The sequence below is a fragment of the Penicillium mononematosum genome (assembly GCF_028829835.1).
Source record: "Penicillium mononematosum strain IBT 11891 chromosome Unknown utg000003l:1.0-8172316.0:1.0-8177699.0, whole genome shotgun sequence".
Lineage (NCBI taxonomy): Eukaryota > Fungi > Ascomycota > Eurotiomycetes > Eurotiales > Aspergillaceae > Penicillium > Penicillium mononematosum.
In genome coordinates this window covers 2,106,421-2,130,319 of record NW_026643273.1, presented here as the reverse complement: position 1 = coordinate 2,130,319, position 23,899 = coordinate 2,106,421, and the positions used below count along the sequence as shown (strand labels likewise).

The following is a 23,899-nucleotide window of genomic DNA, read 5'->3' as shown; positions in this document are numbered from 1 at the left end:
TATGTGGCCCACTTTGATCTGTTTTCTCGGCAAAAAGCGAGATATTTTTAATTAATTAATTGGCTAATCATCCTTAGATGCATATGTTGTATACGAACTCCCAAGCCATGCAGTCTACGGGCACATCCCTGTCTCTGGATTGCTATTCTTTTCGGCTCTCGGCGTTCGTGTTGGAATGTGATCAATCAATATCTTTAACCTATCTGGAAGAACGGTTTATATTGTATGTCTTGTTGTATTATAATATACTTTTGAATACTTAATTGTACGAAGTAAGAAAGACCAAAGTGGTCCATCCAAGTGGGCCTGTAACTTTTTCTTCCCTGACTGCAGCTGAGGTGCAGCTGAACTCGCTTGTTAGCTTGATCCGAGGCTCCAGTAATTAATCTAAATAGAACAAACCCCAACTCTTTACGGAGTATATTGTATGGAGTACTTCCTATAAGGAAAAACAATCTCGGAGACTCCGTCCAGGGATCTACATTCCATGGTTAATACAACCCCATTGTCGGAGTTGTCTCAAATCCAGACACAGAAAAGTATATCCCATAGGATTAATAAAGCATTGGCGGTTTATTAGGGCTCTGATACGCCTAAACAGCCATCCTGCCCCCACAGTTCATAATCCGCACCGATCCGATCTAGATCTCACCGAACGAATCAACATGGGATGTAGGCATCGGTTGCAATGTCACACCAAGCCCAAATGGAGTCTTGGGGCCTTACAACCCCTGCTGTTGATGCATACTATTGGATTCAATTAATTTAGTCCGAACTTATTCTCGCAGGTCCGGGCCTCGGCACTCACTTTCTGGTTTTTCCTTTTCTTTTTTGTGGTTTGTATGCCACGCGAGTTGTGGACACGGGATATCACTTGCAGCCCAGTGCACGGCTCTTTCGGTGGATCTCGCGTCTGGATCGCACTAGGGCGCCATCTTGGTACACATCAGCTCATTTGTGAACTTAGAATCGGAGGATTTTTGCGTGGAGCTATAATATGCGGCTAGAGGGGCTGGCTGATGTACCTGGTGTTACTCCGTATAAGATGTTTACATCTAGCCTTATCCCATTAATTTTGGATTTTGTGATCTTTCATATCTCTTGTTTTGCTCTCCATACTTATACTAGGAAGCAATCCTCTCCATGTCGTCGCCTTTATATTGATTAGAACAGTCATCTTTGACTATCGTGCCCTCCAACTATACGTGGTACTCGCCAATGTGCGAATAACGAAATACCAACACATATTCTCCCTCTTTCTTTCGCAATGTCGACGACAGATCATGAACCGCTTGTCCGAGTCAGATATCTGGCGGGGTATATCATCCTCTCTCCTATGTGATTAGTGCAATGGGATGCACAACCACATTGGAACTGCTCCACCGGCGGACATCGAGGTCAGGTCTATACAACTGGTACGCCCTAAATCCTACCATTACCAACTCCAGAATCCAATGTAACTAATACAAATATTCAAAGGTACCTTCTCCTAACTTCGTCAATCACAATGGGCGGCATAGGAATTTGGTGTATGCACTTCATCGGCAACCGCGCCATCGTCCTGGGCGAAGGCGAGCCCCACGTGCAAGCCATGTATAATGTCGCCTTCACGGGTACCTCCTTCGTGCTCCCCGTGGTAGTACTGCTCTTTGCCTTCTACGCCGTGGGTGTCGAGGAGAAGGCAGGCTATATCCGCATCCTCATCGGAGGCTTGCTCACTGGTAGCGCTGTCTGCGGTATGCACTACATCGGTCAACTCGGGATCTCGAACTATAGGTGCTCGTACCACGTCGCCAATGTCGTGGGCTCAGCAATAATTGCCATTGTCTCCAGTACTGCTGCCCTGGGCATCTTCTTCCGCTGGAGAGCTACCTGGACTGATAGCTGGTGGAGACGAGGGATCTGTGCTTGTTTATTGGCGGGTGCGGTCTCAGGCATGCATTGGACTGCGGCTGCTGGGACTATCTATCGGGATCACAACCGCATAAACATGCATGGGACTCAGTTGTCGAGGAGTCAGGTTGTCATTATCTGCACAGTTCTGGTATGTTTGAGATGTCTCCGAAGGTATGCGAGTTTGGAGACTGATAGCTCTGTCTAGGCCTGTGTTGCATGTCTCATTTTGTCGATGTGCGCTATTCTCGCTGGGCGAAATCGCAGAAGGTCGACGACTCGTGCTCATCAGCTTGTTCTCGCTTGTGCTTACTTTGATCCCACTGGACGAATCATGGTTACGCCGCAGGCTTTGCTTCCTACGAGGAAGATTGTCGATCATTATATCGGACGGGTATGTCTCTTAGCCAGATTATAACAGGAGTTTCGAACTAACGAATTGCGAACCAGACGTTCAAAGATGACGATCTCACCCGCACCCACCCTACGTTCCTGTGGGCCTTTAGGGCAACTCGGAACTGGCCTGTCGTGAAAGACCTGGTTCCCTTTATGCGAAACCGCCTTGATTCCGAAGAAAGCGCCATTGAGAAACACATGCTATCCCGTGGAGTAATTATGGACAAGGATACGGAGTTGCAAACTGACTTTGATACCTTGTTCAAGCAACTCTTCTGTGTCACAGCCCAAGAGCTCTCAGATCAACTTTCTCTGCCTCTCCACGATCTAGGTACACTCTACGACGATGTTCTCTCCACTGCTATCCCCATCTCCCGACTTTCTCGGGCTATGGGCCGTTCGTCCCTCCGCACTGGCAAGGGCCAAATGATGTTCACCGTCCGCCAGCTACAAAAGCATGAGGCAGCGCGCCTGGGATCACAGGGATTTCGGTTCGCAACCATTGAGCATGTCACAGGAATGCTTTCCCGTCGCATCCACGTTCCCGAAGCAAACCTAGTCACCTCCCTCCGCGACATGCGGGACTACGCAAGCTCAAATCGCGGCTTCGATGAGGGAGTACACCTCGTCTCATTTATGATGCGCCCAACAGTACACGATCACTTCGAGATCCTCACCGCAAAGGGCGTCGGCAACCCCCCTCCCATCCACAACCCTCCCAATGAGACAACTCCATGTCCACCACCTAGAACTAATCTCCCACATGGATGGCTGGTCCATGGACGCATGCATACTATACCTCCAGTCCGCCGACGCAGCACAAGCCTTCCCCAACCTAGTCGACTTCCGCACCAACCTCACCAAATCCATCATATCCCTCTCGAAAACCATTCCCGAAGACATGCGTGCAGCAGCAAAACTCTCCTCCCGCCCATTAACAGCCCCCTGCCGCAGCAGCTCCTCCAACCCCGAAACAGCCATGCAAAACAACTGCACCCTCCTAAGCTTCTGCGTCGTCGGCACACTTGACACCCAAGTCTCCAACCCAGACTACACCTTCACCCCCTTCCGCCTCTTCCGCGTCCAGCAACAAGTAAACGAAGCCCTCACAGACCGCGACGACTTTGCACGCGAACTGGGCCAAGAACTCTTCTGCACAGACGTGCGCTCAGGCTCGACCGCCAGCGAGAGCGACCTCACCTCCACGGCTAAAATGGCCATCTTGCGTCTGTGGCCGTCGCGCAAGAGCGCGCCGACTTCGAACTCGGGCTTCGCCTCGCCCTACTCCCAGGAGTCGTTTGTGGATCATACTGCGACTGCGTTGCGGGATATCACTGTCCGAAAGGAGGTGCGTGTTGATTACACACATCTTCATGAGAAGTCGAGTCAGAATAATCTTGGTAACCGGGACACGAGGGCGGTTGTTGCTGGTGGTGATAGTACGCCTGCGACTTATGTCGATGAGTTGTATAGTCTTTGCTATGCGCCGGGTATTCGATTGAGGCCTGATGCGTCATTGCAGAATATCTCGCGTGGATCAACTGTATGCTGATTACTTTTTGGTTGGTTTCTTTTTTCATTTGTTGGATTGGTTTTCCTTTTGCGTATTATGGCTGGCGTGAGGAATGCATGAGGAATTGGGCCTGGTGTTTTAAGGGGTTTGTTATGAACATACTTCTATCTATGGTACCTGGGAAGGAACAAGGTCCAGTATTGTATATATAATTCTTCTGACAAGTATATAGATGATATCAGTACGAATGCGTGCGTGTTTCATGTTCTATACTTCAATGGGGGTGGTAGTACACTTTCAGCTTTTCCAAGTCTTATTATCAATAAAGAGCCAAAATAGAACCTTTTTATACATGCGATGAACTCCAGTAGGTCACAGAAAAGCAGAATATCGTCACACGTCAAAAAAGAGACTCGTTAACCAAACATGTAAGACATGTCATTTACTCCTTACTGCAAACCCGCCGAGAGCGAGTCAAGGACAAATGCAATCCGAAAAGAAGCACTGGCCAATCAGCTAAAGACCAGCCAATCCAATGCTCATATACTATAGAGCGCAGATCCCACAGATCACACATTAGTAGTAGGATCCTCACGCTCCAAAAACGTAGGATCCGCCTCAATGCGACGCTCAAACTTCGCCCACCAATTATGGAAGCTCTTCAATGGCACAACATCCTGACCCTTATCACTCTGCGCAAAGCTAGCGAGGAAATTAAATGCATTGCCAATAATGCGTTGCGCCAGCACCTTCGTTGAAACCTGTCTCTGCGCCGCAGCCTGCGGAACCAGCGCCATAGACATCTGACCCGAAGGACGCTCCGCTTCCAGCGCAGCAAGCTGCGGCGCGATATTCTGCGCATCTTCGATCGAAATGCCCAGCGTCATGACGCCCGCAGCACCGCCGTTGGCACCGCCCTCATCGAGCATGTCGTCTTCTTCCTCGGCTTCTGAGCGGCGTGCTGACGCGCCCGGTGGGCGCACGGCGAAGATACCCGAGGGCTTTTCATTTGCCAATGCGCCGATGAAGCGGAAGTCGGACGGATGGCCGGTGTTCGGGTCTGGGAGTTGGGCGTAGATTGCGGCGCCGGTGTTGGGTGGGAGGGTTGTTCCTGGTAGGAAGAAGACGACTATTTCACTGAGGGACGGGCTGAGTGGGATTGTGAAGGCGAATTTGGTTGCTTGCCCGTTCGGTTGGCTGTCTATTGCGATGATGTCTGTTAGGCACGGGCGGCCCGGGACCACGACGGAGAACATGGTGGGGTGGTAGGGGTTGGACGAGCTGGAGACAGCTTGAGCAGCTGGCGGAGCGGGAATTGGCAAGGTGAGTTGCGTTCAAGATTCCTTGTCCAGTTCTTTAAGCTTCTTCAAGCTTCCTCTTTGTTCTGTTTTTCGATGATGAAATGACATAAGAGGGGGCTGCCCTTATCGGCGGTCGATAAGGGTTTGGGTTGGCTAAACAAAGGTCTGGTATATCAACTTCTAACTTCGACTTCACAATTGGGATCAGCTTCTGCATTCAGAAGGCATCATGGGCAAATCCAATTTAGACCTGGTCGGCGAATGCGATAAGTAAAGCTATCCCAACTTGATTGCTCCCTTCACTCGCGTTTTTCGTCTTACACCCCGCAGCTTCCCTTACTACGAGGATGATCGCGCCGCATACACGGAGAACCTGAACAACTACCATGCATTCAGAGTATCCGGATACGACTGTACACTCGGCTACATTCTCAATGCAGTCGTCGAGAAATTCCCCTGGTCGGAAAAAAGCTGGGTCATCGATTCGACCGCGCAGACCGTGACACTAGTGACACCAGAGGGGGTCACCCCCGCCCACCGGAGCAAGCTCGTCGCCGCAGACATAGCTGAAGCTGTGAAGCAAGGTAAATTCGAAGTTTTACAAGGCTGGCGCAACGAGAACTACGCCGTCTACGGCCCGGGCGGAGAATTCCTCCTGGAGATGGAGCGCGCCGCAACCCCGCTCTTCGGCATCGTCTCCTACGGCGCCCATCTAACAGGCTACGTGCAGGATGAATCCGGAATCAAGATCTGGGTCCCACGTCGCGCAAGAAACAAGCAGACCTACCCAAGCCTCCTCGATAACACCGTTGCCGGCGGCATGTGCACCGGCGAGATGCCATTTGAGTGTATCGTCCGCGAAGCTATGGAAGAGGCATCCCTGCCTGAGGCAGTGGTGCGGGCTGGAACTGTCTCTGTAGGCTGTGTTACGTACTCGCATGTGCGGGATGCGCGAGCGGGCGGCGAGACGGGTCTCATTCAGCCGGAGGTTGAATATGTATATGAACTCAGGCTTGATCCTGGGATTATTCCGAAGCCTGGGGATAATGAGGTCGAGGAATTCAAGTTGTTGTCGATTCCGGAGGTGCAGGCGGCTTTGGCGCGTGGCGAGTTCAAGCCCAATTGTGCTAATATCATGATTGATTTCTTTGTGAGGCATGGGCTGCTGACGCCGGAGAATGAGCCGGATTTCTTGCAGATTGTTGCTAGATTGCATCGTCGCTTGGAGTACCCGACTGCTTCGCATTGCGTGAGGTAGATTATTCGTTTCATAACCGGAGGCATATTCCAAGGTTAGGTATGGTGAACATAAGATCTGTCAACTCAACTCAACTCAACTTCGCAATTAAAATCTGCGTTTGCGTGGATTCCTTTCCCATCCGCAAAATGAAGGCAGTATTTGTAGGACTTGCAGTCCCCATATAGCTAGGATTTCGAGTCTTGAAGGCACAGCAAGGAAAGATATCGAGGCACACCGTGCTGATGGCAGCAATTACAGCTATACGCGGAGCCAGCCCGCCCCGGGATGTATCAAACGGGCAAGGTTCATCTCATCGATCCCATGAAAATCATGTTATGATAATCTATTGGTATCCCCAAATCAAAATGCAAAGAACGCCTGCGCTGCACCCCATAACAACGATATGAACATCGGTCCGGCTTAAATACACCGACTTTTCCACCATTTTGGCTTTGCCTCAAGATCAATCCAAGATCCATCTCATCCCGTGCCAAGGTCGTAAGCTAAAAAAAAAGAGATAATTCCAACAAAGGCAAGCTTATTTCTTAAGCAGCAAGTACACGTGATCGATTCTCAACGGAGCAAGCTTCTTGTAGGGACCCTCCAGGTAGAGCAGCAGACCTCCGAAGGATACGAACACAGCCCTGGAAGTGTAAAGATTAGTGTCCGCAAGAACCTGGACATCAGTGACCAAACTCACATGGTATCCTTAGTGGCACCCTCCTCAAAGCGGTACACCTTGCCGTGACAAACGTAATCGTAGTCATCCGCCAGGGACTGCTCACCCATGCTGACCTCCCTCCAGCTGGCGCGGGTGTCCTCCTTACCGTCAAGAGAGAGAGTCGAAGCCAGAGCGAGCGACAGCGACTCGCCAACCGCGCATGGGTACAGCTCAGTGTTCACGTCCAGAGTGAAAGTGAGGGAGGCATCGTTCGAGTTGCAAGTAAGACGGGAGACACGGTCATACTTCTGGGCGTTGACCGAGGTGATCGTGAAGGTGTCTTCGAAGAGGAGCGGGTCGGACATGATGAAGGTTGCGACGGCTGGCTTTTCTGTCTATGGATGGGGATTTGGGTTGAGTGGTTTATCCACAGGTTATTGCACACAAGTTATCGTAGGTATAAAGGCCTGCAATGGCTGGTTGGTGGTCCAAGACTGGTGAAGAGAAGAGTTGGAGTCGGAGATGGAGAGGTTGATCGGAGAATTGAAGCTTTTTTTTTCTGCCGCCTTTTTGGTCCCGCCGATAACGATTCCGTTGGTTTGACATCAGCCGCTTGTCCATTGCTTTACTAGTTCTTTTTAACTTGATTTGAGCTTTCCCTCATGTCGTTTCGCAAGCGAAACATCGGTCTTTCTTCTGGAGTTGACCGCAACGCTGTTCCCAATGCTACCGCACAGCCCGCTGCGCCAGAAACCACGCCGGGCATCCGCCCCTCCCCCCGACGATGGACGGCCAACAACCTCGACAGGGACTCGCTCTCTAGATAATCTTCTTGCAGGCCATGCGGGACTTCCAATGGGAAAGATCTTATTGGTTGAAGAAAACGGAACTACAGATTTTGCAGGCGCATTGCTGCGTTACTATGCGGCGGAGGGCGTAATCCAAGAGCAGAAGGTCCATGTGGTTGGAGTACCAGAGCAATGGGGCCGAAGTTTGCCTGGTCTGATTGGCTCAGCGGAGTCTCTAGATGAGAAGCGATCAGACAGGCGCAAGGATGATCGCATGAAAATTGCATGGAGATACGAGCGATTGGGCGAGTTTGGGGCAGTGGCTGGTTCGCGGGGTGGTGAGTATTGAAACAAAACACTGCTTCTAGTTTCAATATGCTGATCAATATAGCCCCTACTAATCCTGGGGAACAGGATGCAGCAGCAAAAGAAGCGCCCGCTTTCTGTCATGCGTTCGATCTCACGAAACGTCTCACCCATCCGTCTATCACAAACATGTCCTTCATCCCAGTTATGCCTTCAAAAGAGTCACCATTCCCTGCTATCCTTAAACGACTCCAGACCGCAATCACATCCAGCGCCGCCAATACAATCCACCGTATCGTCATTCCTTCTCTGCTCAACCCCACAATTTATCCGCCGAACGCCTCCCAACCCGAACATGTGCTCCAGTTCTTCCACGCCCTTAAAGCATTAATGAGTGCGTATAACACTCGTGTGACGGCAATGATCACCGTGCCCCTGTCTCTCTATCCCCGCTCGTCGGGGCTGGTTCGCTGGATAGAACTGCTCAGCGACGGCGTCATTGAGCTTTGTCCGTTCCCGCACTCTGCGGATGCCATGGCTACCTCGGGAGCGGCGACCTCCCAAGAAGAACCACCGCAAGGTATGCTCAAGACGCATCGGCTTCCCGTTTTGCATGAGCGTGGGGGCGGAAGCGATCAGAATGTTGGACAAGATTGGGCGTTTGTTCTAAGTCGTCGGCGATTCGAGATCAAACCGTTCAGTCTGCCGCCCGCCGAAGGAGACACAGAAGCGCAAGAGGCATCGGCTCCAGGCGGAATGCCTAAGAAATCAGATCTCGAGTTCTAAGACAATCGGTGATTGGTGTGATTCCCTAGACTCAATCGTCCTCCTCAAAGTGCCGTTGGGTGCCTGGTTCTGATAGCATATCTTCCATTTCGATCTGCTCGGACATAGCAGGACCTGAATTGGCCATTGTGCGGAGGTAACTCGCTCCGTACCCATCCAGTCCTGGTCTTACAGCACGGAGGCCATTCCCCAGGCAAGATGAAGCTGCAAGCCACGCTGTTCGGTGTTAGTAATGCGGTCGGGACTACCTACCTAGGCAGTTAAGAAAGGATGCGCAATACTGACCAACAAAGAGTAGCAGTGGTGCAAAGAATACCAGGAACAGCAGTAGTAGGAAACCCATGATGCCTCGGTATAAAAGAAGAAATATAGAATACTCAATGAATGCGAATGAAGATGATGATAAACAACATGCTCAGCAGCAGTTCGCTTGCCAAGACGACTATTCCTAAAACAGGCTAGCGCATAAGCTCAGCATTTCCTTTTCTTCGTTTTTTCTTTTTGCTCTTCTCTTCTTTTCTTCTCTCCGCAATCAACCCTGGCTTTGCTGGTCAAGTCCAAAGGCAAGTCTGGGTGTTTGATTGTCTTCTCGACACTCTAATACTTCTTTAATGGTAAGCTTCACCCTCATCTCTCCTACCCCCACTTCGCATGATTATTTAAATACAAATCTGTCAATCCCCTGAAGCTCTTTGATACGTCACTGAGCGCTTGCTGAGAAACGTACTGGAAAATGATTCGCGATACCCAAATTTACCTTTCTGCAACCTCCATCTTTGCATATTGGACAAGCGCTAACTGTCCTTGCCATAGAATCATTGAAATAATATCCCACAAATCTCAATTCAGAAAGCAAAAAAAAAATATGGATTTCCAACCAGACCTTCCTATCCCGATCTCCTATGTATCCGGTAGATACCTGTTGTTCTCAATTGACGCCGTGACATACCTGCGACGTGAGCATCACATCTGCGGTGTGCTCATCGGGACGCTGCCCCAGATCCCTCAGCAAAATGTCTTCCTGGGCCTCCCATTGGAGCTGATGCCCGAGGAGGCACGTCTGTTAGTGGACAAGGGTGTAGCTTGCATCGTAGACGAAGCCAAGGCACACGATGGCATGAACACCCTCCTAGAAGAGGATCGCAGACGGTACCTCCGCGACCTCGAATCCCAAGGCCTGCATGTCTCGCGCATCCAATCGGATCGCAAAGAGCGCAACCGGGAACAGACCTTGAAGAAATTAGAAGAAAAGAAAGCAAAAGCCAAGGCTAAGGCCAACACCAGTGCTGCTGCCGCCCAGACGCCTACGGTTCCTGAGGAGGCCACTTCCATCCCGTCGCCGAAGAACGCTGCCATCGTTGACCTCTTCAACGCAGAGGATCGCTCATCGTCTCCATCGACCGCCTTGACGAGCACGCCCCCTCAAGGCGCAGTGGCCATTACCCCCGCAACATCTTACCCGCCCCTTCCCACTCCTCCACCATCGAGCCACCTTTCAGCACCCGCGGTGCCACCCTCCTATCCTCTTTTCGCCCACCTCCACTCTAAAGGATACTTCTCTCTCTCCCGGCCTTCGCTTCGGGTGTCAGTACATGGCCTACCCGGGTGATCCATTGCGTTTCCACTCACACTTCCTCGTGGTGTCCTACGGCTGGGACCAAAATATCGATATCATGGATCTTGTTGTCGGCGGAAGACTGGGAACTGGTGTGAAGAAGGGTTTCTTGATCGGCGGAGCACAGAAGGGAATTGATGAGGTCGATTCGGAGGCTGACCGAGTGGATACTGTGCGTGCTTTCAGTCTTGAATGGGCTGGAATGTGAGGGATGAAGGACGCGAAGTGTTGCACGTCCTTCGTTTGTTTTGACTTCCCATCTATCAGGCTTGTGCCTTTGATTTGCCCTTGGAATGATTCCATGGCTCATGCACCACGCTACCGGGCCGGGTCGTCCGTGTCTGCCTTGCGGGTTCTCGAACCAGATGCATGACTCTACTGTGTCTGGTCTCATTGAATCTAGGCAAGAGGAAACACGTCGCTGGTAATTTTTGATCATCCCCGGTCAACGAAGATACAGATGACATTCCCGGCCCAAGGTGATCTACCATCACTTCACCTTCTTGGGTAAGACATGCGCTCTTGCATCCCGGCCGACTTTGCGGAAGGCCGTTTTAGTATTTTCGTGCCTGTTCCTAATGATATCCTTCCAGTGGTTCGTTTTGATCTCGCTCGCTGTAGGTCACCACTCGGGAACTTATGTGTGTACTGGTTGTGCCTTTATGCTGCATATCAGTACCCGAGTGCTGACGAGCGAGATTAAAACAAATCAACAGAAAAATATGATTGGCAACAGGTATGAGAACCCGACAACGGCCTTCCGCAAAGTCGGCCGGGGCGCAAGAGTGCATGTCTTACTCAGACTGTTCAGGCTCCTGAGGAGATGGACCAGAATATCTTCAAGCTCATAGTTGGCTGGGGTGATTTGGCCCTAGGGGGTCTTCTTGCGACTCCGGTCAGAGGCTTGTGAGGGCAAACAGCATGTGGTTAAGAAGGGCCGTTCTGTCTCCGGTCTACCCATGCATTGCCCGGCTCACAATAGCATATCATATGACCGTGATGCCAATCGCCAAAAAGCTCTTCATCAAATAACATCTACACCTTACGCAGATGGTCCTAGTAAATCTGTAGTATCACGTCGCAGCTGTAAATACGCTTCGCCTGTTAAAGAGATCCGGCCAACTTATGGGTGATAAAGGGTAAAATTTCTTCATTATCGTTATTCCAATTGACCATCCTGGTCAATTCATGGGTTATCAGAACTGCAACCTTGTGCGCGATGCTCTTTTCTTCATCGTGTGGGGTTTATGTATGCCTTTCCATCTTCGGGTGTCAGGCAGTGGGCTTGGTGAAACAAGAACGAGTCTAGCTTCATAGAACACCGACGTGCCTCCGCAAAGTGTGTCCATGAAGCTCGAATCTTAAAGATTCTCGGCAGCAAGCTCTTATGACAGGAGCGCACTTGCACCGCTCGAGGCCGCTTCATGGTTGAGCAGTCAATTTCATCGGTAGTAAATTGAGAAGAACCATACAAGTCACCGCGATCTCATATGTAATCAATGTTCCTCCACTTGAACTTCTTATTAGCTCTGTCCACAGACCGATTCTCAAACTGGTTTCCATGCAACTCGAAAACCAATGGCATGGGAGCTTTTGCATCAGATTGAGTCTGCTGGCCCTGCGCACCCTCGGACAGCGCTGGCACAGGCACTGTAAACCGGAAGATAGTATGCTCCTTCGGTATAGCTGTACAAACGAACCGAGTCAGCATAATCCCGGCACCACATCTCCCACTCCAAAATTCAAAACTCACTCTTCATCTCATCCTTCTCAGTAACAATGACGAACGTAAACTTCGTATCCCGAACCACAATCCCCTTAGCACCAACCCTCCCAGCGCACCGACTCCTCACAACCTCGACCTCAGCCCCGTGGTAATCCGCACTGACAAGCTTACTTCCATGCGACGCAGGCGAAACATAGCTATGGGTCCCGGCCTTCACATCCAGGATCTCTTGCATATACCCAACCCACAGCTCATGCAGGCCCTTGAAAATGTCGTATTTGCATTCTTCCTTGGGCAGGTCGTACAGCCCTGACTTGCGCTTTTCGCGCGCTGACAGAGGTCGCGGTTTCTGGTGTCGGAGGAAGTATTCTTTCTTGCGTAGGCGGTGGAGGCGACGCCGGGAGCGGTTGTCGGATGCTGAGGGGGAGGTGGCGCGGAGGAAGAGTGGCTTTTGTTTGATGCGCTCGGTGAATTGTTGCGATGCGCTGTCTGGGGAGTGGGCGCGTGAGAGAAGGGTATGTGCGATGTGGGCTTTTGGGGCTGGAGAGGAGACCATTTTGTGTTATCCTGGATGCTGGTGTGGCTTTCCAGGAGATGGGAAACTGGGAGTCGGGGGTTCGTGGAGTGTTGGAGGTTGGAGAAAAATTATTTGATGTCACACACCGATAAGATACCTTGGTAGGCTATCTATAGATCAAAGGTATAACCACTTTATATACACTATTTGAACATGATCCATGTCTAATCTTCTATTTTTTACATTCGTATCTATTCTCTGGCATTAAACTATCTCAATAATTACCTAGGTAGGTTTAGATTGTCCCTCGGCTCTTTGATGCTTCCCCGCATAGATCATCTTTAAGGTAAATATATTACAGAGCCACACCCGTCTCAGACGTTGAAAATGCGACAAATTACCTGAAAGACACTTCGAGATAACTACTATCTGCTATTAATTCCATTGGACTTGCTTATATCAACATGCAGTCTCAGACCGATCAAAGGAACATCCCCAACAACTTCCCAGGGCTTGCGCCCTTCCCAGATGACGTCTCTGCAGCACCTCTTCTACGACTATCGTCGGAGAAGCTGCTAGCAGGTAACCCTACAGAGCATGAAAGACTGTTCCAAGCATCTACAGACATTGGATTCTTCTATCTGGAGCTATCTGACTCGGAGCAAGGCTCGTCACTCCTCGGCGACGCAGATAACCTGTTCCAAGTCGGCGAGAGACTATTTGAGCTGAGCCTCGAGGAGAAACAACAGTATGATTTCAGTGGACAGAATTCGTACTTTGGATATAAAGCACAGGGAGCTGCAGTGGTTGACAGGCAGGGGAATCTAGATCGGAACGAGTTTTACAATGTACGTTAGCACATCCACCTGGACCTCCACAGCAGCTGACACAAGTTCTACAGGTTTCTAAAGACGATATTCTGGGCGTCAGTGATCCTCTACCAGCACCAGAAGTCCTACATAAAAGCCGAGCCCGACTGACATCCTTCATGCGGGGATCACATGCAATCGTAACCCTAATTCTGGAGATCCTAAACGACCAACTTGCCCTACCAAAAGACACGCTACCCAACCTGCACAGACAGCACGCTGTAAGCGGCGACCAGGTGCGGTTCGTCAAAGCTCCACCACAGCCAGTAGACGACAGACGTACCGCGCTGGGCCAACACACCGACTTCGGAAGCGTGACGGTTCTGTTCAACCGACTGGGCGGACTGCAAGTGCTACCGCCTGGTGCTGATGCCGAATGGGTCTATGTCAGACCACTTCCTGGTCATGCTATTGTAAATCTTGGGGATGCAATGGTCAAGTTCACGAATGGACTTTTCCGGTCGAACATTCACCGGGTTGTGGCACCACCCGGGCTTCAGGCTGAGTCGACGCGGTATAGTCTCGTGTACTTTGCACGACCCGAGGATAGTGTGATGTTGCATCGGTTGGAGGGATCTGATCGGATTCCTGTTATGGAGGATGGCCAGAATGAAGAGGAAATCAGTAGCAAGGACTGGATTATTCGGCGGGCTTTGGGGCGTCGGGTGGACCGTGTTAATGATGTTGATTTTGAGAAGTCTGCGGGGACTGAGCAACTAAGTCGGAGGATCAAGGTTTAGCTTTGCTCTGAGGTTAATCTGTGAATAGTCATATGGCATCTTGGAATGGTTATGACTTGTAGTTCAACGTGTTTGCAAGTAACGTGTTAACGTAGGCACCTCGTTACCTAGGTAGAAAAGATGACTATCCCTGTAATCGTTAACCGGAGCATGGACGTAAAATGGCCTGACTATTGGATGATCTTGGAACTAATACGGACAATCTTGGAAGGAAACAGCAATAACCTCCATGTTTTCCAAATCGGGAAGGTACCGATCCTCTTGAGAATATTGTTTTAGTTGGGACTATTTGTATATGTGAAACTCCTAAATTTGATATAGCCAATCCTACTCCGCACAATAATTGATCCATCGATGTAGATTACCAACTAGAAAACGCATAAAGCATAGGCTTCACAAGGGGCAAAACTAGCAGAAACAACCAAATCCACTGAATCCACCAAGCCCAAGAGATGGGCGGTGTACTCCGTAGCCCGTAATACATACTACTACAATATACACTCCTCTGGGTGGGTCTACTCTAGATCAGCCCCTGAATCATGAATACAAACTTTAAGTAGATTAAGGCATATCCTTCGAATGCGCGGTTAGAATCTGCTGAAGATATGACAGCTCCGAATTCTTCAACCCGACGCTTTGGTAAAACAGTTCGGTGGAGAAAATCTAGGCTCTTCCCAAACAGCTCTGCTTCTGTATTTATTATTATATTTTTTAGAGTCTCGGCGATAACTGTCCAGGGGTGGGAATGGCTGTAAAAGTCGATACCTCTGTACGGAGTACGGAGTATCCTCTTTCAATACAACATACTACTGTAGATGCACAATGTGTATATTACACATTCTCCCCAAACCAGAAAACGCATAATCCAATCCGACATCTTGTTTTTACGTGCCAAGATCTAGATGTTGTACGGAGTAGGCGTTCTAACCTCATCACAGTGGCTAAAATGGTCGACGATGACAAGGACATGATTGTGCGTGGCCTTTGGGTCACCAAGCCGTGGAATCAGTGTTTCCCGCTATCCTTGATTAGGCATAGTGTCATATCAAGTCAACATTGACTCCAGCTCAAGAATATGAGCATGGTGCGTACAACATACATCAGGAGTCGGCTGACCCTTCCCTTTCGTTGTTACCTTTCGATTTATTCTTTTATTTTGATCTTCCTCCTAGTTCAACATGAGCGGCTATCCACGTTTGTTGCAGCCTGCCGGAGCAAGATTCATTGCCTTGGGGCAGCAGGGGCTGTTTTTGAAGATAGCAATGGAGTCGTCAAGACCCCTATCACCCACGATTTCACGGGATGTACTGAACCAACCATCTCAAATATGCAACACATAGAATATATCTCGGATCTATGTATTACCCGCGAAAAGCTCATCTACCAGACTCTGCCGAAGAACCCAAACATCCTCGATTGCCTCGACATTACAGAGCAAGGCCTCCGCTTTCCATATTATCGATTTGGAAACATTCGCACCTATTTACGTGATAATGAGGTGTCTCAGCATATTCGACATAATTGGATCAAAAATGCTATTGATGCTGTCGCTTTTATCCATTCCCATGGTTTCATGGTGATATCAGCCCACGGAATTTTCTCGTAGCCGATGACCTATCTACCACACTATGTTGTATGCGATTTCGCTGGGTCAGTCATTGGCGATATGGAGGCATACGTGGAGGAAGAAGAAGACCGATATCGCTTAGCACCGTGGTCACCGCCGTCTGTTAACACGGACTTGTTTGCCCTAGGATGCCTGATATATGAACTTTCCATTGTCGGAATCGACCCCAAGCTACTTTTGTAGCTCTCTTATCCCATTGACCCTCACCACATTCGTGATCCTTGGAAATTCTGCTCAATACGGTGTCCTGTAATGTCCCACTCATCCACTCATCCCCTCATCCACTCCTACTTTACAGACTATAGCCGCTAAGTACCATTGGACGAATACTTTACGGTACGCTCTAGAAGAAGCTACGTGTAGCTTCGGTCCGCTTATATATTCTCTTGCAATAATCGCTTTCTTGGCTTGCGTTTCCCACGTTTTCCAATGAACCACAACTCAGTTTTCCGATGCTTGGATTCCTCTTGAAAGCATACTGGAGGCTCAGGCGCTTCGATGAAGAGGTGGCATGAGTGATAGACAAATGATGCGGGAGTCATGTACAAAGTTGTTCAAGCTTTGTTCGTAAATCTACAGAGTATCGAGAAAGGATGAAATCCCACCAAAAGTTGAGGGACTTATAGCGGCACCCACACAGACGGTAAAGGGGTAAGAGCACGCTAACCCCAACAAGGCACGCTACACCGCATTCTTCAATTCACCGTCGCCATCACCAGAGTACAACATAGAGAAATGGAGAACAAAAAGACCGAAATAACTTCTTGATTGGGTTAGTTGACCGTTGAGAATGGATTCCAGCCCCAGCTACTATTTAACAAAAAAAAAAAAGAAAGAAGAAAGAAAAAAAGAAAAGAAAAGAACGCCTTTTCTCCCAGCCGCTCAATTCCCAGCGCTTCGGACCCGGGTTGTCCACTCTCGCTCCGAAGCGACCATTAACCCCCCTGACTTATTGGCGGCATAATGCTCCGTGCATATTTCAGGTACTTTTGACCGAACCTTCATCTAAGTATTCCGCACTCCGTACAATATACTCCGTAGGCTGTGTCTGAGACCTCGGGATTTGAGAAAATTGCAAACCCCGCGACCCAACAATCCGGATGTTCTGTGCGAGAATGCGTTGTGACAGCGGGTAATCCGTTCGTCTCCGGACTTCCGGGTTTATCTCCTGGCGAGTCATTTCCCTGCAGCAGTTTCCATGCAGTAGATTCCATACTCGGCTACTCCGTGGTGGGTACGGAGTAAAAACGGGGGAATCTCTAGAATTACCCTGTAGGGATAGGTGACAGGGGTGAGTGACAGGGGTAGGGGGTACTTTTGTTTAGTGGGAAAAAGCAAAACCATATGTTGTATAGATCTTGAACCGGGCCATTTCGAGAGATCAATGGATGAGCTACTCGCTACGCCGTATCTTGAAAACATCAAATACAAAATCCTCTTCAAACCTTCTATCCATCAAACCATACAGATCCATACTACAATAGGAAATATCTGACTGAACTCAAAGCGCCAGAAATCGAGATATCAGCGGCTATGGGTGATTTCTCCAATCCAATAACCAGCGCTCATGAACTCCGTGCTATTTTTGCCCCACTATGCATTCTTATGCTTCTGACTTGGCCTTTTAATGCACTCCATTCTGGAATAACAATCCTTGCAACGAGACTATGTACCTATATCGTAAACCATTAACCGAATATCCAATATTTGGTAATTCCCGTCAATAGTCATGCACCACTCTCAACTGGGTTCAATCTATATATACCCAAGTAAAATAAAATAACAAAAAAAGGCTCGGACCGTACAAACGGAACCACACGGGCTGTGTTGCCCACATAACCCACCCTGTTCCAGGTCACTTTACAACGCTAAATACTCTGACAGCTGGAAGGAGTATCTATGTTTCAAACGTGGTACGATGCATGTCCTCTTCGGCCGAAAATCACTCTTCTATCTGCGATGCGTCTACGGAAGGATTCCGGTTTGTGCTCATCTTCCGTGGCGCTGTGCCACCCACATCATTTGACGGTAGATATCAGCCCTGAGATACCCGAAGAGATAGAGTGGAATTTGGAATCATTGAAATGGACACCAAGTTAATAGAAGGGAAGGCAGATAGTCGGCAAGATGCACGATGTACTTGGACGAGGCAATTGCACATGCATGTCTGCGTGTCTCCACTCTGTGGCATGACGTAGAAAGTACCTAGGTGCCTAGGTATGTGGGCCAGACCGCGTGGTGTAGAATAAACGCCGTTGGGATTGTGGAGGGGCTCGATGCGTTCTTTTTCCTGGGTGGCCGGTCTAGAATGACGTTGCCATCCCAGGAAGCGGAAAGTGGGTGCGATAGTTTATTTGGGTGGCTGAGTGGAATTCCTGGTTTATGTCCCTGTTTTGCATTGCCACCGGGTTCTGTATTCGGAAAACTACGACTATTGCATGTGTACACCAGGCCATATGTCCGTATGTTTACAATTTAGCGGGTAATATACGATATGCGGCCGTCATGGAAATGTACACATCATCGGGTCCTGTGTCGGGTATGCAGGCGCAGGTATGTGTAACCTAGGCGTTGGTAATTCAGTTCCGATGCAGAATCCTGGAGCTGACCCCGGTCAGAGAAATGGGTTCGTTTCAAGGCGCAGATGTTAATGCCATCCTAACTATGTGTATGTTATGTCTGTTCTGTCTTGCTTGGTAGGCATGTAAAAATGACAAAGCCATCATCGGATAGATCATAGATCCACTTCGAGGCAGTATAAATAACACGGGAGACAAAATCAGTGGCAAATGAGGGATATCATAAAGGAGTGTTGGTCTTGGTCGGCTGTATAGATAAATCGGGTAAACGACGCTGTATGTTGAAAGCTCAAGCCGCCGCTTCAGCAGTGTCTGTTGGTTCAAGCGCCATAGCTGCTAGCTTCTCTTCAATGCTCTTGAGAACTTCAGGGTCTGTTTCTCGTTTGAGCTTTTTAGGTCTGCAAAAAGAAATTGAAAGTTAGCAAAGCCACATAAATGTAGGGTTGGTATCACGTACGGGATTCGTTTAGTCTTCTCACACTTCGCCTGACCACAATTCGAACAAGTTTCCGCATTGCCCTGGAACCAAGTCTCACAGACATGGCATACATAATGAACTCTCTGCCGAGGCTTCTTCCAGGTGCGCTCGGGTCTAGGTTTGGGCGGATCAGCATCGCCCGGGTAGCCATCAGGATATTTGTCGAGTTTAGCCGGGTCCCGCGGACATATCTTGCAGCGCACATGACTGCAACTGGGGCATTCCTTCGTGCCGGGGGTAAAGAGCGAGGCGCAGAAGTGACAGTAACGGTGGACACGTTGGCGCACCGGTCGATGGACGAAATCCGCGCCGCCCGTGGGCGACGCCATCTTGATTGAAACCTCCTTGGTGGTGCTGAGCTTGAGATTCGTGGTCCTGGGGTACATATAGGGTTGGGGGACGTAGGTGTCTGAGTTCTTGGGCTTGCGGGTTGATGGTTCGCCATCCTTGTTGCGGGCGGGTGGGTGGCGAGGACACTTTGTGCAGCGGGTGTGCTGGCAGTTGACGCATACTTTCTCTTTGCCGAAGGTTGTTTCGCAGCGGTGACAGGTACGGTGTACTCGCATGCGGATTGGTTTGGTTACGCGGGTGAGTTGGAGGTCCGGGGGTGCCTTCCAGTCGCTGGTGTCGACGGTCAGGCCGTATTTGGCGAAGAGGGCGCGGGCCTTTTCCTGTTGGGTCGTGCTGTAGTGGGTGATCATGACTGGACCTGAGCTGAACTCTTCGGCTGGTTCTGATGCTGATGCCGGTGCTGGTGTGGATGCTGTTGCTGTTGCTGATGCTGATACTGGTGCCGGTCCCGATACTGGTGCCGGTGGTGATGTTTCCTCTGCACTATATTTAAACAATGCCAGTCAGCGTCGAGTGTTGAAGTAGAAGAATGTTGTATATCGTACGTAGTTTCGGCTGGAGCGGCTACCCCAGGCGTTATAGATTGTCGTTTGGACATTGACCGAGGACGGAGGACGGTCTTCATCCGCTTAAGGTATTTAGAGAAGCCCTCAGGCTTGTCTTCCCGACCATCTTGAGACATTATTCGAACTGGAATATAATGGATTTAGTTGATATCCAGAGTGTCGGGATTCATTCCACACGAGATATGTCAAGTGTAAAGAACATCAAAGTGGACCATGGAATTTCCGTGCAGAAGTTGACAGGAGGGAAGAACCCAATTATTATAGAGAAACGAGAAATCAGACGATAATACCGAAAGAGGTATTGTATAACAGTACGGAGTACATATAGAACAAAAAGGGCCCAAAGCTCAGACGTGGGGATTCCGGGACTGTGGTTCTGTGGTTCTGTGGTTCTGTGGATTTTGGGATATTCCGTATTGAATATTTCAATTTTATTTTATTTTATTTTCACTTTACGAGTATCTGTATTTATTTTTGCATTTTAATTCTGTTTTTTTCACTGTACAAATGAGTACTAGTACTATTTCTCATTAATACATAGGCAAAAGTATTTCTTCATACTAACCATTGTAGGGAGGTACCGACAATCAGGTACTCCGTACCCGAGCATATGAAGACGTAAAGTCCTAACTCCGATTTAGTCTCTGATGTGCATCCCCACTCTTTCTCCTCCAACCCGGTGACACCTTTGGTAAAAAAAATGGCTTTGGCCTCGAAACTCTGTGGCTTCAGGAGATTCTCTCCATAACTCATATCCGAGAATAGTGTGCCACTTAACTGGCTCCGTAAGACATCGGACCCCCTGTTTCTTGGCACGTCATTGGCTCTACTTTCCCGTTCATGGGGCAATGTCTGTGTTTCGTTACGCTCTCAGTACAAAAGTACAATCATGAACATTTATGTCGCCTTCCCCATTGATGGCGTGGCATATGCTTCCCTATATCTGGCATATGTTGTATGAAGTTGAGTCCCAAGGGTGGGCCGGGGAAACCGGGAAGGAGTGACATCTGGCTGGTTTCCCTACGGCAGCACCCGCCATCCCGGCTCCCTTTCCAGAAACAGCTAAGTCTCCAATCTATCAGTGGAAGCGGATCGGGGAGAAGAATAAGTTGAGGGGCACTGAAGCGATGAGCCTTCAATTTACTCGTTATTGCGGTCGATCAGGAGGTTTGAGTCAGTTTCCTTTCCCATTAAGAGCGGGATTTGAAGTGCCGTGGAGATGCCGAAATCGTTTACGTATACGGAGTAGAGTTTGGTTTCTTCAAGGCCTTTGTGTCTACATATGTAGTAATTGTATGGGCAATCGTACCGAATTATGTAGATAAAGGGATTGTTACCTGGAGATAAGTACTCCGTACCTAGGTATGTCCATGGCTATAATGTAACCCATTATTTTCGTTGATAGGGTATCTTTCCTTTTTCGTCTATACGGTACCTACAATTGTAGGTAGTGTTATAGTGCTGACTGGATTATTGGTTACTGGGATTGTGAAGAAGTTTACGCAGAATCCAGAAGCCCCATGCAGAATCCCTCACGCATCGAAGGGTGGCAAAAGCAAAGAACCTTTGACACACGGGCATCTCTCCGACGATTGGACCAAAACAGGCCATGCATGATGCATGACACGGGGATCCCAAAGCGCAAAGTACAAAGGTATAAACACGAGCAGTTCGTCTCATGATTTACGATTTACTCCGCAAATGATGAAATCCAAGAGATCAACTAAAAAGAAAAGAGGAGAAAAAAAAAAAAAGAAAAAAAGAAAAGCAGCTAGGGAGAATAATGGAAGCGACTACGACCCGAGGGTTATGCACTACTGCAGTAGCTGCAGACGTAACCGTTGATCATGCCATTTTGGAATTTTATCCCCCAACGGGCTTTTTAGCTTGCAAATGGGTTTGTTAGCCTTCTGTCAGTTTTGAATTGCAATAAAAAGTGGACACGCTTAGAAATCGATTATAAAAAGGGAAGAGATAATATCCATGGATGTTTTTATAAAATGATAAAATTCAACAGAGCTGGGCCCCTTTGGAAAACAAGTAAATTTCCCTTGTGGACCCAAAGAGGTGGGACGGGTTGAGAAGTGGATTGTTCTGGGTTATAGTATGGGTAATACGGAGTACGGAGATGATATTGATATCAATTGATACTTAGGCTTCTTTTTTCTTCTTGTTAATAGTCTGGCAATCTACTAGATACTTCGAGAGACCATATCATCACATATATTTAGAACAATTCCTATACTTGATTATCCCAGCGGGCCTTCTGCATGCAGAAAGCATGAATGACCCGTCCCATTCCCATGTGCACGGAAGTATAGACCTGCACAATTTAATATGAAGAAAGGAACAATACATACCGAGTACATATACTGTACTGTAGAGTATCCCGTACACTGGAGTCCGAAATCTTGCCTCTCATCTGCCATATGATCACACAAGAGTTACAATATATGCTATGATGCTCTGCAACAATTACATTGGGCCTATATTCTATGTTGTAAGTATCTATGTTGTAGATACTTCGCCCCCATTTACATACATACGTATATGTACTGCATATCACTCTTCCAAATACCCTGCATTATTACTCGACCCGGTGCAATGGCCCCTGGGTAAAGCCACCAACGGATGACACGCCCGCTTTGCCACCGCCATTCCAGATATCACATATTATCCTCGGGATTCGGGCCCTTTGTACCATCCAATTGGTACTAGAATGCATGAACTGTATTGATTTTAGTATCACTGTGCATTGAAATTATTTGGAGTGGGAGACAATTCGAGACCTAGTACGGAGTACGGAGATACCAAGATATCTATTAGCCAAGCACATTGTTAAGTTTTTTTTTTTTTTGAACTCTTCACGTGTAGTAGCACATTCAGACAAGAAATCAGGCCATGAACTTCTAGACCATACCTGCACAGGCGAACCAACCGACCAACTTCGAAACAAGAAAATCAGAGTTCAGTGAACGGTGGAGAGCAAGGACATCTCAGAGTGGACGGTCACATTTGAAGGTGACCAATCAACCATTGCCATATATATTGCATGTCCACTTCAAATAACCCGTTGCACAAAACAGGAACACGTCGCTAATTGTATCAATCAAATGACACGGAGTCTTTTTCAGCGGCCATCTACATGGAAGGATGGGCGGAGTCCTACCGTATGAACTCCAACTACAAAGATGATCATCGGCCCCCAACAGTCTTGTGAGATTGAAAGGGTTTTGCGCTCGATCGCTAGGCTGGTTCTCTGGCAAGCGCTAGCTTTAGTTGCATCGATCAGCCTAGCTGTTTGTCCGTGGCTGGGGGCGATCGATGGCTTAGCTGGAAGGTGCAGGGCACATCGCCCCTCTGGACAGGACGACTTGCTATTCGTGAATGATGATGGTAATGATGACCAAAACCAGTACAAGCGTTCTGTCATCACGCCCTAGGCCATACAGTGCCAATTGACTGCAACGTTGGCCGGTCGAGCCCGGTGAATATCGGCATCCCCGAATGGCGGGCCTTGGCCACTCACTGTCTTTAAACAGGAACAGCACTACCCGAGAGCACCTAACTCGTGAGATCTACCACTAGCTCCGGTGTACGAACTGCACCGTTGAAAATCCTCCGCGATAGATCACAAATTCGGTTGTTGGGAGTATGCTCCTGTGTGATCGACGCGAGCTTGAGATCCCGGCAATTAGGTTCTTCCAGGTAGCCAAGTGCATGTCAGATTTCGAATTCCAGAAGTACATTCGACACCGCCGGGTGTCTGTGTGTGTGCATGGGCGGCATTTACAAGCCAATAGGATTCAGTCAACCCGCGGAAAAGGAAAAAAGAAAAAAAAAAAGCAAAAACGCCCTGTCCTCTATACAAAACCCACGCCCTGGGTATATGCTCAATCCACTGACATGACCTCCAACCAAGAGATGCATTGGCTAGCATAGTCGGC

The 23,899-nt window shown here is 48.8% G+C and overlaps 10 protein-coding genes across 10 annotated transcripts; 5 read left to right on the top strand and 5 right to left on the bottom strand.

Annotated features, from left to right (window-relative positions):
- Positions 1–1,507: 1,507 nt before the first annotated feature.
- Positions 1,508–3,841, top strand: N7519_005758 (uncharacterized protein; the record flags this gene model as incomplete). Its single annotated transcript, XM_057292534.1, has 4 exons — positions 1,508–2,044; positions 2,102–2,287; positions 2,344–3,025; positions 3,108–3,841. The coding sequence occupies 4 exons, from the start codon at positions 1,508–1,510 to the stop codon at positions 3,839–3,841; spliced, it is 2,139 nt and encodes a 712-aa protein (XP_057147345.1).
- Positions 3,842–4,371: 530 nt separating this feature from the next.
- N7519_005757 (OPI10 family protein) lies at positions 4,372–5,058 on the bottom strand (the record flags this gene model as incomplete). The annotated part of the gene is made up of 1 exon (XM_057292533.1): positions 4,372–5,058. The coding sequence occupies one exon, from the start codon at positions 5,056–5,058 to the stop codon at positions 4,372–4,374; it is 687 nt and encodes a 228-aa protein (XP_057147344.1).
- Positions 5,059–5,332: 274 nt separating this feature from the next.
- On the top strand, positions 5,333–6,361 carry N7519_005756 (thiamine pyrophosphokinase-related protein; the record flags this gene model as incomplete). Its single annotated transcript, XM_057292532.1, has 2 exons — positions 5,333–5,373; positions 5,434–6,361. 2 exons carry the CDS (start codon positions 5,333–5,335, stop codon positions 6,359–6,361), a joined length of 969 nt encoding a protein of 322 aa, XP_057147343.1.
- A 520-nt stretch (positions 6,362–6,881) lies between these two features.
- On the bottom strand, positions 6,882–7,369 carry N7519_005755 (DNA-directed RNA polymerase core subunit RPB8; the record flags this gene model as incomplete). The annotated part of the gene is made up of 2 exons (XM_057292531.1): positions 6,882–6,987; positions 7,044–7,369. 2 exons carry the CDS (start codon positions 7,367–7,369, stop codon positions 6,882–6,884), a joined length of 432 nt encoding a protein of 143 aa, XP_057147342.1.
- Positions 7,370–7,727: 358 nt separating this feature from the next.
- N7519_005754 (elongator complex protein 4) lies at positions 7,728–8,884 on the top strand (the record flags this gene model as incomplete). The annotated part of the gene is made up of 2 exons (XM_057292530.1): positions 7,728–8,130; positions 8,184–8,884. 2 exons carry the CDS (start codon positions 7,728–7,730, stop codon positions 8,882–8,884), a joined length of 1,104 nt encoding a protein of 367 aa, XP_057147341.1.
- Positions 8,885–8,915: 31 nt separating this feature from the next.
- N7519_005753 (uncharacterized protein) lies at positions 8,916–9,227 on the bottom strand (the record flags this gene model as incomplete). The annotated part of the gene is made up of 2 exons (XM_057292529.1): positions 8,916–9,100; positions 9,170–9,227. The coding sequence occupies 2 exons, from the start codon at positions 9,225–9,227 to the stop codon at positions 8,916–8,918; spliced, it is 243 nt and encodes an 80-aa protein (XP_057147340.1).
- Positions 9,228–9,749: 522 nt separating this feature from the next.
- N7519_005752 (tRNA splicing endonuclease subunit SEN34) lies at positions 9,750–10,707 on the top strand (the record flags this gene model as incomplete). The annotated part of the gene is made up of 2 exons (XM_057292528.1): positions 9,750–10,391; positions 10,435–10,707. 2 exons carry the CDS (start codon positions 9,750–9,752, stop codon positions 10,705–10,707), a joined length of 915 nt encoding a protein of 304 aa, XP_057147339.1.
- Positions 10,708–11,985: 1,278 nt separating this feature from the next.
- Positions 11,986–12,781, bottom strand: N7519_005751 (RNase P/RNase MRP complex subunit; the record flags this gene model as incomplete). The annotated part of the gene is made up of 2 exons (XM_057292527.1): positions 11,986–12,185; positions 12,253–12,781. 2 exons carry the CDS (start codon positions 12,779–12,781, stop codon positions 11,986–11,988), a joined length of 729 nt encoding a protein of 242 aa, XP_057147338.1.
- Positions 12,782–13,206: 425 nt separating this feature from the next.
- N7519_005750 (putative oxidoreductase, 2OG-Fe(II) oxygenase family) lies at positions 13,207–14,351 on the top strand (the record flags this gene model as incomplete). The annotated part of the gene is made up of 2 exons (XM_057292526.1): positions 13,207–13,590; positions 13,644–14,351. The coding sequence occupies 2 exons, from the start codon at positions 13,207–13,209 to the stop codon at positions 14,349–14,351; spliced, it is 1,092 nt and encodes a 363-aa protein (XP_057147337.1).
- Positions 14,352–18,846: 4,495 nt separating this feature from the next.
- On the bottom strand, positions 18,847–20,068 carry N7519_005749 (uncharacterized protein; the record flags this gene model as incomplete). Its single annotated transcript, XM_057292525.1, has 3 exons — positions 18,847–18,955; positions 19,015–19,869; positions 19,932–20,068. 3 exons carry the CDS (start codon positions 20,066–20,068, stop codon positions 18,847–18,849), a joined length of 1,101 nt encoding a protein of 366 aa, XP_057147336.1.
- Between the last annotated feature and the right edge of the window lie 3,831 nt (positions 20,069–23,899).